General features: G+C 27.8%; 1 protein-coding gene across 1 annotated transcript; it reads left to right on the top strand.

Moving 5' to 3' along the window:
- The first annotated feature begins 7,937 nt into the window (after positions 1-7,937).
- On the top strand, positions 7,938-8,710 carry LOC108455744 (50S ribosomal protein L31, chloroplastic). The gene is made up of 2 exons (XM_017754286.2): positions 7,938-8,117; positions 8,219-8,710. The coding sequence occupies exons 1-2, from the start codon at positions 8,046-8,048 to the stop codon at positions 8,552-8,554; spliced, it is 408 nt and encodes a 135-aa protein (XP_017609775.1). The 5' UTR covers positions 7,938-8,045; the 3' UTR covers positions 8,555-8,710.
- Positions 8,711-14,360: the final 5,650 nt, after the last annotated feature.

Here is a 14,360-nt window from a genome sequence, read left to right as displayed (position 1 = left end):
TAATTTTGTTAATTCAAAAGTAAGTTATTAAGTACAATTAATTACAATATTACTATTTTTATCAATTATATATATTTTTATATAATAATAAATTTAGCTTTTAAAGTTTACAAATTGTTATCAATTTGATTTTGCTTTAACAAATTTAGCTTGATTTACATAAAATATAGCAATAATTACTTACTTTGAATTTAATAAGAATTAAATTACATTAATTTTTTGAGAACCATCAATTTACTTAATATCAAAATTAAAACAAACTTTTGTTGTGTTAAATTTAATTTCCATTGCATGTGCATTTATTCTAGTTTTAAATTGGTTTTATGGATTTTATATAGTAAAAGATAGTCTAAATAATATTTAGGTTTAATCCATAATTTGGTATCTAATTTTGGTATTATTTCTAATGCGGTATATGTGTTATTATTATCCAATGTGGTGCATGTATTTGATAAAAGTTATACATTTTAGTACTTGAAGCTAATGATGTTAACTTTTCATTGTTTATCCAGGTTTTAGAATTGATTTGATGAAAATTCATAAAATTTCATCAAATTGACCTTAAAACCCAAATTAAAATACTTCCATCAAACTATAGTTAAAAAATTAAACACAAAATTATACAAATTCATAATTAACACTAATTTTTTATTAAAAAATTATAAAAATTTAAAAATAATAACATTAGAAATTAACTTTTATCAAATCTAACTCTAAAATCAATTAAATACTAAAAAGTGAACATTGTTACCTTCAAGTAACAAAATATATAACTTTTGTTAAATATAAGTATTACACTGAAAAAAAAATATAGATACCATGTTAAAAAGAAAATGTCAAACTTTGATACCAAATAATATATTTATTATTTCTAATAATCAAATATAATACGTGTCAACAGTTCAATTAGAGACTTAAATATAGTATAAATAGATAAATATTTATCTATATTTTAATTAAAAGAGATGGAACTAAAAATAGTAAATATCATTTGATCTAAAATCACTTTCAACTGACATTGATTTTTGTAAAGAAACTCAATTTTGTTTTGTTGTAAATCGGCTGGGCTAAAAATCAAAGGAATTAATCGGTGCTCTTTTTGCAACCCTTTTCATTCATCTATATTTAAATTTTTAGGCACGATATTCATTCACTGTATTTAATAACCTACTCATAATTATTTATTTATTTGTCATTTTGGAGAAATATATATTAATTATGCTTAATTTTTAATAGATAAATTTAAAGGTAAAATTTAAACCCTTCAATAGATTTTGAATCCATTCTTTTGAATGGAGCAATTTTTTGTTTGAAGAATAGATGTAACTATATAAGATGAGGTGGATTTTTTTATTTTTATTTTTGCATAGTTAGAATACAACAGTTATATTAATTTTTTGCCCCGCTCTACTATATATACTTATTATTTTATCCTTATATATAGATTATTAAAAGAGTAAAATATAATAATATAATATAATATATATTATATTTAAATAATTTTAAAAATTATATTTAAATATTTATTAATTTAAAAAATTTAAAATAAAAATTAATTATAACAATTAAATTAAAACGGAAGGAAATGGGATGAAAATATATACATCTAATATTCATAAAAATAAGAATAAATTTCAAGATTATAAATCATAACGAAATGTATCAATCGTAGAAAATTAATAGATTTAATAATATCCACCCATCCAATTGCTGGAGAAGAAGAATTTATTACTAATATGTGGCAGTCCTATTACCAACTTTGTTCTATTCCTAGTCATAGTAAATGATGATGACATTTTTAAAGATTTTCCTTTTGAAGTCAACATTTCACATCAGCCCTGCCAAACATGTTGGTTCAACTTGAGTTTTTTCCTTATATTAACGAAGTGGCACATATCTCTGAGTGTTAATTTAATATGCAATTTATATTATAAATTTTAATTTAGTATAATTATATATATATGAATTTTTTATTAAATACATTAAATTATTTTTGTATTAAGTAAATAAAATTATTTGTATATGTAATATAAAAATATAAAATAATATTATATCAATAATTGTATTAATAATCTGTGAGAAAATAAAAATTAATATATAAAATTACATAAAATTAAAACTCATATATAAAATTATATATTAGACGAAAATTTATTATAATTTTAAAAATTATCTTAGGTTTACTGCAATTCATTTTGATTTTGAAGTTTCTTAGGTTTGGTTTTTAATATTGTTTAATTCAAAATAATATTTGGTATTACAAATATATTTGACATTTCATAGCTAACTTTATCAAATTTTTTTATATAGTTATGTTGGAATTATTTCTTATGTTTTCATTGTGTGGATCCTTCATTTATTTCACATGATTCAATTCTAATGTTATCAAATACTAAAATATAAAAATATCCATAGTGACAAATTTATACAATAATTAATTTATTGTTTAATTTTTAAAATAATTTAATTAAATTAGCTGATTTATACTTTCTAAGTTAATTTAAATTTGTGTTGAATTAACTGTGAAAAATTAAAAAATAATAATTTATTTTAATTATAGAAGATGTATTTAAAGGTTTCAGGGTAAAAAGTTTTACAAGGATGGTTTCGTAGGAGGTTATCAACTACTTTAAACAATTAATATGTATTTAATTTTAATAATTAACAATATATCATTATATCAAAATTTAAAATTTAAAATTTTGCATCAATAACTATTGCTTAATGAATTTTAATTTGATTTAAAATTTAAAAGTATTTTTAATTAATTAGAAATTTTTATTTATACCAATAAATAAAAGTTGTCTCTTGTAATTGATCAATTTTGAATTGAGAAGACTTGATTTTGAATTTTAGGTATTCAGTAATTCGCCATCTCTAGTTATTTTTTAGATTCATTATTTAATCATCAGAACAGGCCGTGTAGTCATACACACTCATGTCCCTAACTCTTGTAACTCTCTGTTTGTCATCCATAAACAAATTGAAGTCACACGACTAAGGCACATGCCCGTTTGATTAGGCCATGTGGTTGATTTAATTTTCATAATTTCTCATAAAATAAGTGCAGACTTTGCACTCCCAGGGCACAACCCTGTGCCTGAGGCCGTGCCGTCCACACGCTCGTGTCTCTACTCGTGTGCTCAATACTGAGCATTCTGTTTTGCAACAATTAAAGTGCAGGGGCACACAACCGAAACACACGCCCATGGGGCTAACCGAGTGTCACACACGGCAAAGACACACGTCTGTGTGTCTAGCCATGTAAACAAAAATAAGGCTATTTTCCAAGCCATATTGTTACCCTTTCATACACAAACCTACACAACAAACACAACACCACTCCAAGTATATACATTCAACCAAACCAGCCACAATCAAAGCATCCATACATCTTTCACATGCTACCATTTATTACATACAAACATCACATGCTTACCAACTTAAAACGTGCAACTACCACATCTATGAAAGGCATCACCATATGTATATATACTTAAATCAATATTAGCCAATTTCAATGGCCATTTACAAAATGAAATATTAACCAACATAAGCCAACACATTTGGCCAAATCAATTATGACACATAACAAAATGACCAAGACCTATACATGCCACAATTCAAAATATTGAAATTATTGGTACCAAAAATATTAAGTTGATAGTGTGACTGGATCTCCGATAATCTCCGATCCCCGAACTGGCTTGATAACACTATAAGACAAAGGAAAAGGAAATGAGTAAGCTTTAAAGCTTAGTAAGTTCTCATGCAAATAATAATCATTATAAACTCACATTTAACATACAATTAACTTGAAGTAAATTAACACAAATGTCATTATAAATCACATAATCAAACTTACTCAACCACAACCTTATCGAGGTTTTCATCACATATCGAACTCATTAAGCATAAGTTTTATGTACATACATGTACCAATTTACAACATACCATAGTCTTTCACAACTTTGACATTCTCGTAGCATTTCCTATTGAACCACTTGGGATACTAAAGGATACTTGGGAATCTCGCACACAAAGTACTACACCAATGCCATATCCCAGATATGGTCTTACATGGGACCTCATTTCGATGCCAATAGCTCAACTATGGTCTTACACATAGTCTCGATAACCCTAATGTCATGACATTTGTACCCTATCTATTCCTAAGGTTCAATCGGGATTTACGATTGTCGTAACTTTTTTGAACACGCTCAATGAGTAATCATAATTCATACAATAGTAAAGTATTTTAAACATAATTAGAACAATGCATTATTTACATAATAACTTACCTCGGTACAAAAATAGTAGGAAATGGATCTAATTGTCAATAACTTTATTTTTCCCCCGATCACGGTCCAAACCTCGTCTTTCTTGATCTATAATAGCAAATTTAACTTATTTAATTATCACATTGTTCAATTCGGTCCGAAAATCATACTATGGCAAAATTACCTTTTTCTCTTAACTTTTCACATTTTTACAAATTATTCCCTAGGCTCGTAAATTGAAATGTATTCAATTTCTTTGTTACCCAAGCCTAGCTGAACTATATACATGCTCATATTAGCCCACATTTTTCATCAAATCACATCTTTACTACACATTTTATAACTTTTTTATAAATATGTCTTTTTATGTATTTCCATAAAAAATCACTTAGTAAAAGTTGTTTATTACACATCAAACTTTCATTTTCTACCATAAAATATCAAAACACATGCATGTCATACATAGGTAAAATTTTAAACATGAACCCTACTTCAAAACAATGGTAGAAATAGAAAGATTGGGTGAATACGACCTCAAAAACATAAAGAGCATTAAAAACGAGGCTAATATGTACTTACAATCAAGCTTGAAAAATGAAAAAACCCTAGCTATGGTGCTCTTCCAAGTTTCGGCCAAGGTTGAAGAAAGATGAGCAAATTTTGACTTTATTTTCCCTTTTTATTCTTTTATTAACCAAATGATCAAAATTCCCTTTTCTCAAATCACTAAAATCTCTTACCTCATGTCTATTTTTGTCAACTAACTTAACAAATGGTCTAATTATCATATAAGGACCTCTAATTTAAAATCCCATAGCAATTGGACACCTTTAACATGTAGAACTCAAATTTTGCACTTATTATAATTTAGTCCTTTTGACTAAATTGAGTGACCAAACGTCAAAATTTTTAAACGAAATTTTCACGAAATCATTCCGTAAAACTGTAGACCATAAAAATATAATAATTTTTTTTTTACTACGTCGGATTCGTGGTCCCAAAACCACTGTTCCGACTAGCCCTAAAATCTGGTTGTTACATACATATTATATCAATTTAGTTATAATTTTAAAAATTAACTCTCAAAATTTACAAATGATCCTAATTCCAAGAAATTCAAGAAAATATATAAGAGACGTAAGTATTTAAAAAAATATAATAATAAAATTAAATTTTATAGTAATCTCACCCCTATCCTCTACCCGTCCCCCCACCCCCAAGCACCTATGAAAAGCAAAGGGTTGTTTGTTTTAGCCATTGGTGGAATTAGGGGTGAGCAAAATCCGATTCGATTCGAAAAACTCGATAAAAAATTCAAATGTTGAATTAAAATAGTTCAAGTTATTTGAGTTAATCAAGTTATTTGGATCAACTTGAATAAAAAATTAAGTTTTTTAGTTTAACTCCAATATGAATTACACAATTCAAGTTATCCGAAAATCTGAATAAGAAAATGGAAAACTACGTTGTTTCGATAAATGTTTACCTTTTTTAAAGTTAAAAGGCAAAATTTCGTTGTTTTGATAAATATTTACTTATTAAGTTAAAAGATAAAACAATTATATTGTTTATGTAGTTAAATAATCTTATACTTCATCTTAAATAATCGGTCCATGTAAACGCAATATTGAGTATAAATAATATGATTCGTTAACTCGACTCGACTTAACTCGAAATTTTTTCACCCGATTCGATTTGAAAAAAATTCAAATTGAGTTAAGTTGCTAAAATATGATTTATCAACTCGATTAACTTGAATTTTTTTTACTCGATTGAATACTCACCCCTAGTTGAAATCAGAGCTTAATTTTACTAGGGTTTGTATTTGGTTGAAGATTATAGAGGAAAAGATGGCTACCAAAGAAGGCAAGTAATGTCAATACATGCCTGATTATTGAAACCTTGAATCTGGGTTTAACATCTTATTCAACATCATTCAACTCAAATGATAAAAACATAACTTGAAAAATTTCAGGTATCTCTTAGTTAGGGAAGCTGTCTCTTTTTTTTTTTTTAGAATTATTTTGAGATTTAATTTTCTGTAATTTTGATTTTTTTTTCTCTGTATAGCTACTACATATAATATGTAAAATTGATGGCTAAAATATTATACCGATTTTTTAACTACCACGTTAACATGTGATTTGTGATTTTAATAGAGTGATAAAAAGATCGAACTATATAACATGAGTGAATTATAATTTTTTTGAATACCTAAAATAAAAAAATTTGATAGTTTAGTATATAGTTTATCCTAATTAAAAATTGATCATTAGATCATTGTTACAAATTTTTTAATGCTGGGTTAGTTTTTTTTTTTCTTTCCGAACAAAAATTGGATTAGTATCGCTTATTTATTCAATTTATATTATGTATAATTTATCATCATAAATTATTCTAAGAAAAATATGTATATGTTTAAATTTATGAGATATTTTGAAAACTTTGTTTAGGTGATTCAATTTAGTGAAAAAATTTGTTAATGTTATTTCTTTGTGTTCAAAGTATTATAAAATTATACAAAATTTATAAGTTAATAGTTATTATCTATAGATTTTAATTTTTGTTTATTTGAGTTAAATTCATATTATTGTCCTGTCATGCTATATATTAATCATATATATGGGTAAACTAAACAAATAGTCACTTAATTATGCTTACGTTCTGTTTTGGTCACCCGCTTTTTCAATTAGTATAATAACACGTTTAGTTATCAATACTTATTTTTTCTATCAATTTGATCCTAATTCTAAATAATGAAATAAATTTAACCATTTATATTTACAAATTTTATCAATTTGATCCTCAAGATTCTTTATATTTGGCCATTAGCTTCTCATGTAAAAAGAAAAGGAAAACAATTGACATTGGAATATTGGACGGGTGTTATGTAAAATGTTGGGGGATTAGTACTACTATTTGGCCATTAGTTTCTCACGTCAAAAAGAAACAATTAACATTGGAGTACTGGATAGGTGTCATGTAAAAGTAGAGGGATTAAATTGATATTTGACCATTAATTTCTCATGAAAAAAGAAAAAGAAAACAATTATATTGGACAGATGTCATGTAAGGAAGGTCTTAGGGCCTTCCTTTTATATATTGTAGCATAGATATCGGGGTCAAATTCTAAAAAAGTCCTTTCAACATATACTTTTTGCAGGTATTATAATTGGGTCATATTTAATCTTTCTATTTTTTTAAAAGAATTTTTAGTTTTAACATTTTTATTAATCCTATAAAATTATTTTTTCATATTTACAAAAATAGAAAATATATGATAATTGTCTAACTATATAAAAACTAGTCATATATATATATATATGTCTAAAAATATAAATCATGTTAAATTATTTAATAAAGTTAAAAGGAAAAATAAATTAAAAATTTTAAATAATGAAGAAACTCAAATTATCATCTTGAACTGTGTTTAGTGTTTCAGTCTTATGTTGCAATTTGCTTTGTTTTATTGCATTTTAATCTAAAAATTAAATAAATTCGGTAAAAATATATAACAGAAATAAACTTACGAGCTCAGCTTATAATATATCTATTCGTAGCACAAACTTAATTTTGTGAAACTGATATGAAGCCCAATAAGTTTGGGCATTGAGATAGGCCCATAAAAAAAAACCACCCTTGGGGCTCTCTTGTAAATTCAAAAACTTGGGAAAGCCAATACCAAAATCTCCACCACGAAACTCCCATTCATCTCCTCATTTCATCCCCTTTGGAAACAGCCCCCCCAGTACTGCCAGAGCAGAAATGGCGCTAACTCTCCCAAACACATTTCTCCAAATCAAGCCTTCTCCTCCCCCTTCACTCCCTCTCAGAAAGGTAAATTCAACAATACCCCAAAACCATTTACCCCATCTTATATCCTTAATCATCCTACTTAACCGGTTCCTTTTTTTTTTTCATTCTTTCTTTGTTAATAGGTGGTGACTACAAGGGGAGGGGGCTATAGGCCACAAGTTACTTGCCGGAAGAACGACATCCACCCGGAATTCCACGAGGATGCTAAAGTTTACTGCAATGGAGAATTGGTGATGACAACAGGTGGGACGCAGAAGGAGTATGTGGTGGATGTTTGGTCGGGGAACCATCCTTTTTACCTCGGGAACAGGTCGGCCGTCCTTGTTGACGCTGACCAGGTCGAGAAGTTCCGTAAGAAGTTCGGGCAGTTATCTGAGATTATGGAGATTCCGGTGCTTAAGGGTGAGATTATTTTGCCTACTAAGCGTAAGGCTGGTAAAGGCGGCAAGAAGAAGTAGATTAATCCCTAGTAGTTTAATTTTGTTCCATTTTTCAAATTTGTTCAAGATACGGTGTTGAAATGCTTGGTTTGTGTTTGATATTATGCTTAATCGTGGATGTGAATGGACTTGGCTAACGACAACTGGGTATATAAAAAAAAATGGTATTTAAAATCTGTCGAAGAGAATGGCGAAATCGCTAATCATGGCTTTAATTTGCTTATTTTAACTTTGATTCTGGAAGTGTCAAACTGTCAAATGTGTCGTGAAGGTTCCATCTTTGCTAATATTCTTGTTCTGGGTGGTCATTGTTATTTGGGTTGTAATTGTAGCGTTTGCTTGTCTGCTTCAGTGATGCCATTGTTCTCTTTGGTTCCCTTGTTTCTTGAGACATGTAGAGTTTGTGTTGATTGATATGTTGGAACGAGAGGACATACGGGTTGCATTTGGACAGCATTATACTAATTGTTAGTTTAGTTAATACTCTTCTTTGGTTGAATTGAATCTCTATTATCAAATCAATTGGGTGCTCAGGAAAATGCATCGTGAAGTCAATTTTGTTGGTAAACAATCATCTCGTTTCTTGTTTGTCGTCCAACTTGGATATTTTTCAATGCATTTTGATGTTTGGCCCCCTCCATGGCCAGGTCCAGTTACACTCTTTTATCACAAATTGATATTCTGAATTTCCTGCTGCACTTTCATTTCACGCTTCAAATCTTGCCGGTTTCATCTTTGCCAAAAAGACCAGAGTTTTTAGGCTGAGTTGTAGGTTTAGCATTGTCTAAAGGGTGAAGAGTATTCACTTAAGCATCCTTATGGATATTGTGTGGTTGGATGGGATCACACTGCAACCAGGAGTAGTATAAGTATATCTAAATACTATGAAGGTTTTGGTGCAATATAACTATTATCTTCATGCAAAAACATGCAAATTCTAAGAACACAGAGGCTTCATGAACTTCCTGCATTGACGACCGCAATGGCCGAGTGTTCCCACAAAAGCCTTACCAAGTTGAACTCCTCTGGCAAATATTTGCTTCCACCAGTTGCATCTCTGCATCATCACTATATTCATTCAAGCGTTGCATATTTAGACTCTTGAAATGAGTAACCGATTATAAATTAAGATGCACATAAACATAATGTACTACCAGAGTAAAGCAGGAGGAGGAAAAAGGAAGGTATACATTGGTAGACGACCAAATAACTTAGCCATATCGACCGATCTGATATCTGTAAATGTGAGTACAGCAACAGAGCCTGTTAATTATAGTGCAATGACAGTTGCTTCAATTTCCAGCGCCACCGAACAGGAGATGCTTCTTTTAAAAACAAAACAAACAAACACGAAGCATGGATGTATTTTGGCAAGTTTGGGTGCAAATCCAACTTTCGGAGCCGCTTGAAATTGAATAGTAAATTATTTAGAAATATAACATTCATGATACTTTTAAATTTATGGATTTTTAGAAGTGTATTTAGTAATGAATTTGAAATTCTAAAAATATTTTTAAATTTGATAAATTCATGCTTTTGTAATTTTCTAATTATGTTATGGTACATTAAATCTGTTGATCCAAATTCAACTAATGAAGAAAAACAGTTAGGCTCAAATATAAAGAATTCCCTCTTTAAAAGATACAAGCCCAAAGCTTTTTTCCCATCTGAAATTGCCAGGACGGTGAAGAATTCTAATAGGCCACAAACCAGTAAAAGTACTAGGAAGCCCCTGTATTCATGAGGAAAATTATTTTTTTATAGATAAATTATAAAAAAGGTCACCCAAGCATTTCGTTCTATTTTGGTCAGTCAACTATTAATTTTTTCGATTTAGTCATTAAATTTTTTGAGATTAAATATTTTAATTGAGCTTATGTGGATTTTTTTATTGGTCTAGTAATAAAATTAGCCCTCTAATGTTTGCACATTCTATCAATTTGATCCTAAATATTAAAAAAATTAACAAATTTAGACCTCAATGTTTACAAAATTTATCATTTTAGTTCAAGTTCTAAAAAAATCAATAAATTTAGCTCTCAACATTTACAAAATTTGTCAATTTAGTCCTAACTCTAAAAATTTTATTTTATTTTTTTTAAATTCACTTTTAACTCTTTATAACTCATCGGCTAACCCATGTGAGATATTAAAAAAAGGAAAAAAATCCTCTTTCAAGTCACTTGCAAAATAACTCTAAAAAGTTGGGATAAAACACAATAAAATTTAAACTCTAAAAGAAAATAAAAGGCATTAAAAACATTATCTGTTCAAGTAGTAATGCAACTAGTTATTCTAGATATGTTCCAAATCAATTGATTCGGTCCAATGTAAAGCCTAAATTATAGTAAAAGAAATTATTGTAAGTGACTTGAAAGAGAGTACTCTTTTTCTTATTTTAATATCTCACATAGTTAAACAGTGGGCTATAAAGGGCTAAAAATGGTTTTTTTAATTTTTTTTTAATTTTTAGAGTTTGGACTATTTTGATAGATTTTGTAAATATTGAGGGTTAGATTTATTGAATTTTTTAGACTTAAAATTAAATGACAAAATTTGTAAACCTTGAGGGCTAAATTCGTTGAGTTTTTTTATATTTAGGATCAAATTGATAGAATGTGTAAACATTAGAGGGCTAATTTTATTACTAGACCAATAAAAAAACCTACAACAACTTGAGTGACTAAAATATTTAATTTTGAAAAGTTTAGTGGCTAAATAAAAAAAATGAATAGTTAGATGATCAAAATAGAACAAAAGCCAGAGTTGGGGTGACCTTTTTATAGTTTACAGATAAAAAAATAATTTCCAATCATCATTTAATAGATAAAATTTAACAGAGGGGCTAATTCGTATGTTTTGAAATGGATAAAAGCTATAAATTAACTATTTTTCAGTAAAGGGGTTGAAATATAATTCGCCTTTATCTACAAGAGTGCATAAAATTATCATTATGTCTTAACTAATGAAAAGTACCGTAGACGCCTTTGTAATAATAGTTAGATTGTATTTGATCCTTTTTAAACAAAATATGAGTAAATTAGTCAGTATATGTTAGATTAAAGAGCAAACATGTCTTGTTAAAAAATATACATATTTCTCCATTAAAATTGATATTTATAGAGTAGCATAAGGTATATGTAGTATGTCATGGTAATTATTTAATTATTTTGTTAATCTAATAAGAAATGAAATCAAAATTTTTTGTTTAATATAATGCACCATGTAACTATTTTTAATAAAAGGATATGGATAATATTTGTAGTGTTAACTAATTCTTTTGGGATGCATTATTATACCGTAACTATATACCGTAACTAATTGAACTTAGCATTGTCTGCTATATATAATATGTTATCTCTTTTATAAGTCGGTGTGAGTTTGGTGTATTATAAAATATTATTACTATAAAGTTAGAAAAGATGTAAACCTATTGGATGATTCAGTTTTAAAGACTCACTTAGGCTCTCTTCCCATTTTCAACTACCAAAATTTCTTTTTACGACTTTAGGAGATAATTTATGATTCTAGTTGAAATGTATTTTAAATTATTTTTTTATAATATTCATCATTGTAAAAATACGTTTTAAAAAATATAAAATATCTATATTAGATATTTAACGAGGATAAAAATAAAATTCATCGAAAATAACTTTTCCAAAAATTAAAAGCTAAAAGGTTTTGGTTAAAATTCTAATTTAAAACCAAATTTTAGTTTGAAAAGTTGTTTGTTTACCTTTTTTTTTTCTTCTTCAAATTATGGTTCGAGTTGAAGAGTGTTTCTCAATTTTAATGATCAATAAAACCTTAAATGCTTTTGATATGAAATTATTAAAATATTTTTATTTATATTAATCATTTAAAAAGTATTTAAAATTTAAATTAATTTATATTTTATGTACTATTATATTACATTAAATTAACCAATTATTTATTTTCGTTAACTTTTCAATACAATTTTTGATAAAACAAACTAAATATTTGACCACATTTTTCATGATATTTTTAAGATTACTTTTTTAAAGCGATAGTAGCGAAGAATAGTCCTTATAAAGCTTTCAAAGGTATTATGTTAGAATAAATCAAAATTTAGTTATTGAAATTAATTTTTTAATTTGGTGTCTAATTTTTTAGTCTAAATTGTTACCTAAACTTGAATTTTAATAAAAAAAATTAGTCTATTTTAATAATATGCTAAAATGTAATGATATGATATTTTACATGTTATCTCTGAAGTTTTTTTCTTAAAAATAATTAAAAATCAGTATTTCCACCACTAGAGTCGTTGCGTTCTTTTGGTTTCTACCGATTTTCGGCTTTCAAGCCATGCTTTAAGGATTGAAAGGGTAATTCAATTTTATTTGTTTTTGGAAATGAAATTGTAATTACATAAAAAGCCAAAAGAAGACGGCATGAAACAAAAGCAAAAGGCAAAAGCAATATCCCCCAACGCCGAATCTTGACTCGGATTGTCCCCCTAGTGGATACAATTACAAATGACCCTTTTGTCCTTGTATTAATTCAAAATTAAACCCAAAAATTATTTTATTAATTCTCTAATGTTAAAAAACATCTCATGCATACTCCTCCGCTCAATCTTGGACTTGATAAGTTGGGATCGAGTTGCGGAAGCCCCACAAAATGGTTCCTCTGCATGGTTCAGGCTTACAACGTCGGGTACCTGTGCAGGCCTTTAATGATATTTCTATTTTATATATCAAAAAAAAAGAAAATCCCATACATAGTGAGTAATATAAAATGTTTTATTTTGACACATATTTGTAACCAAACCGACGATTCTTCAAAAAAGAATAACAAAAGTTTTGGTAAGAGCATGAATAGATGTATGTTGTGTTTTTTAATACCTTTAACAATGATTGACAACCGACACCCTAACTGGCATCCATACTTCCTAAACTACCTCTATTCATTCCTCAATTTATATTATAGATTCTTTGTCAAACTTATGCTACTTTCTTGATGGACATGATCCCTTGGGCAGTCCATATAATACCCTCCATTATTTCATTAATATTTGCATTTGTTATTTTGTAAGGTTGAAAAATTGGATCTAATCATCTCAACCTTATAATCACACTAAAACCCCATTAATAATTTTTTACTTAACATTGTAACGTATTCCCCATTTTTTCTGACATGTTGCAGTTTAAATCAAACCAACTTATTGCATGTGTGGACTGAGGAGGAATGTACCTAAGACGTGTAAGGCAATTATTTCTTTTCTCCCTTACATGCCGTAAATTGAAGGGACCTTCATCTTTAAATTTAAAAGTGAGATAGCTTTGAACTTATCCACATGCTTTTCTTCTTCTTCTTCCATCTTTTTTTTTTTTTTACAATTGTAGTCCTTTCGTTGCTGGTATTGTCTACAAGGAAGCAATGCAATCCACGAAACTATTCTTCGTGTTTTGTCCAAAAGAGGGTTTCCTTAGTAAATAAGGGAAACTAAAACATCAAATTATTTTGCATCAGAGTCAGCATTTAGGTGAATAAGTAATTAGCGTTGGGCAAAAAGTTGATGACTCCCCTCTTCTTATCCAAATTTTTTCCAATCTGTAAAAATTATTTTAATTTCACAAATAAAGATAAGAATCTATCTAATGCTTTATTACTTTTTTTTCTTCTTCTCAATTTTATAATATATCTTAAGAGATATTCATAATCCTATAATTTATCTTTAAAACTTTCACTGATATGGATAAACAAGTTATATATGTTAGAAAATTTTTATTACTTTTTCTTGTAAAAGGGTGCAAACCTTTAAGTTGGCTCAAAATGTCTAAATACATAATGGATAAGATTT

This window comes from Gossypium arboreum, chromosome 5 (genome assembly GCF_025698485.1).
Source record: "Gossypium arboreum isolate Shixiya-1 chromosome 5, ASM2569848v2, whole genome shotgun sequence".
NCBI classification, from domain to species: Eukaryota; Viridiplantae; Streptophyta; class Magnoliopsida; order Malvales; family Malvaceae; genus Gossypium; species Gossypium arboreum.
This window is presented reverse-complemented; position numbering and strand designations above follow the sequence as displayed.

Excerpts from the sequence above, each read along its gene's own strand:
- LOC108455744 (XM_017754286.2), top strand. The coding sequence starts at position 8,046 with ATGGCGCTAACTCTCCCAAACACATTTCTCCAAATCAAGCCTTCTCCT. Across the intron at positions 8,118-8,218 it reads CTTCACTCCCTCTCAGAAAG|GTGGTGACTACAAGGGGAGG; the intron begins GTAAATTCAACA and ends CTTTGTTAATAG.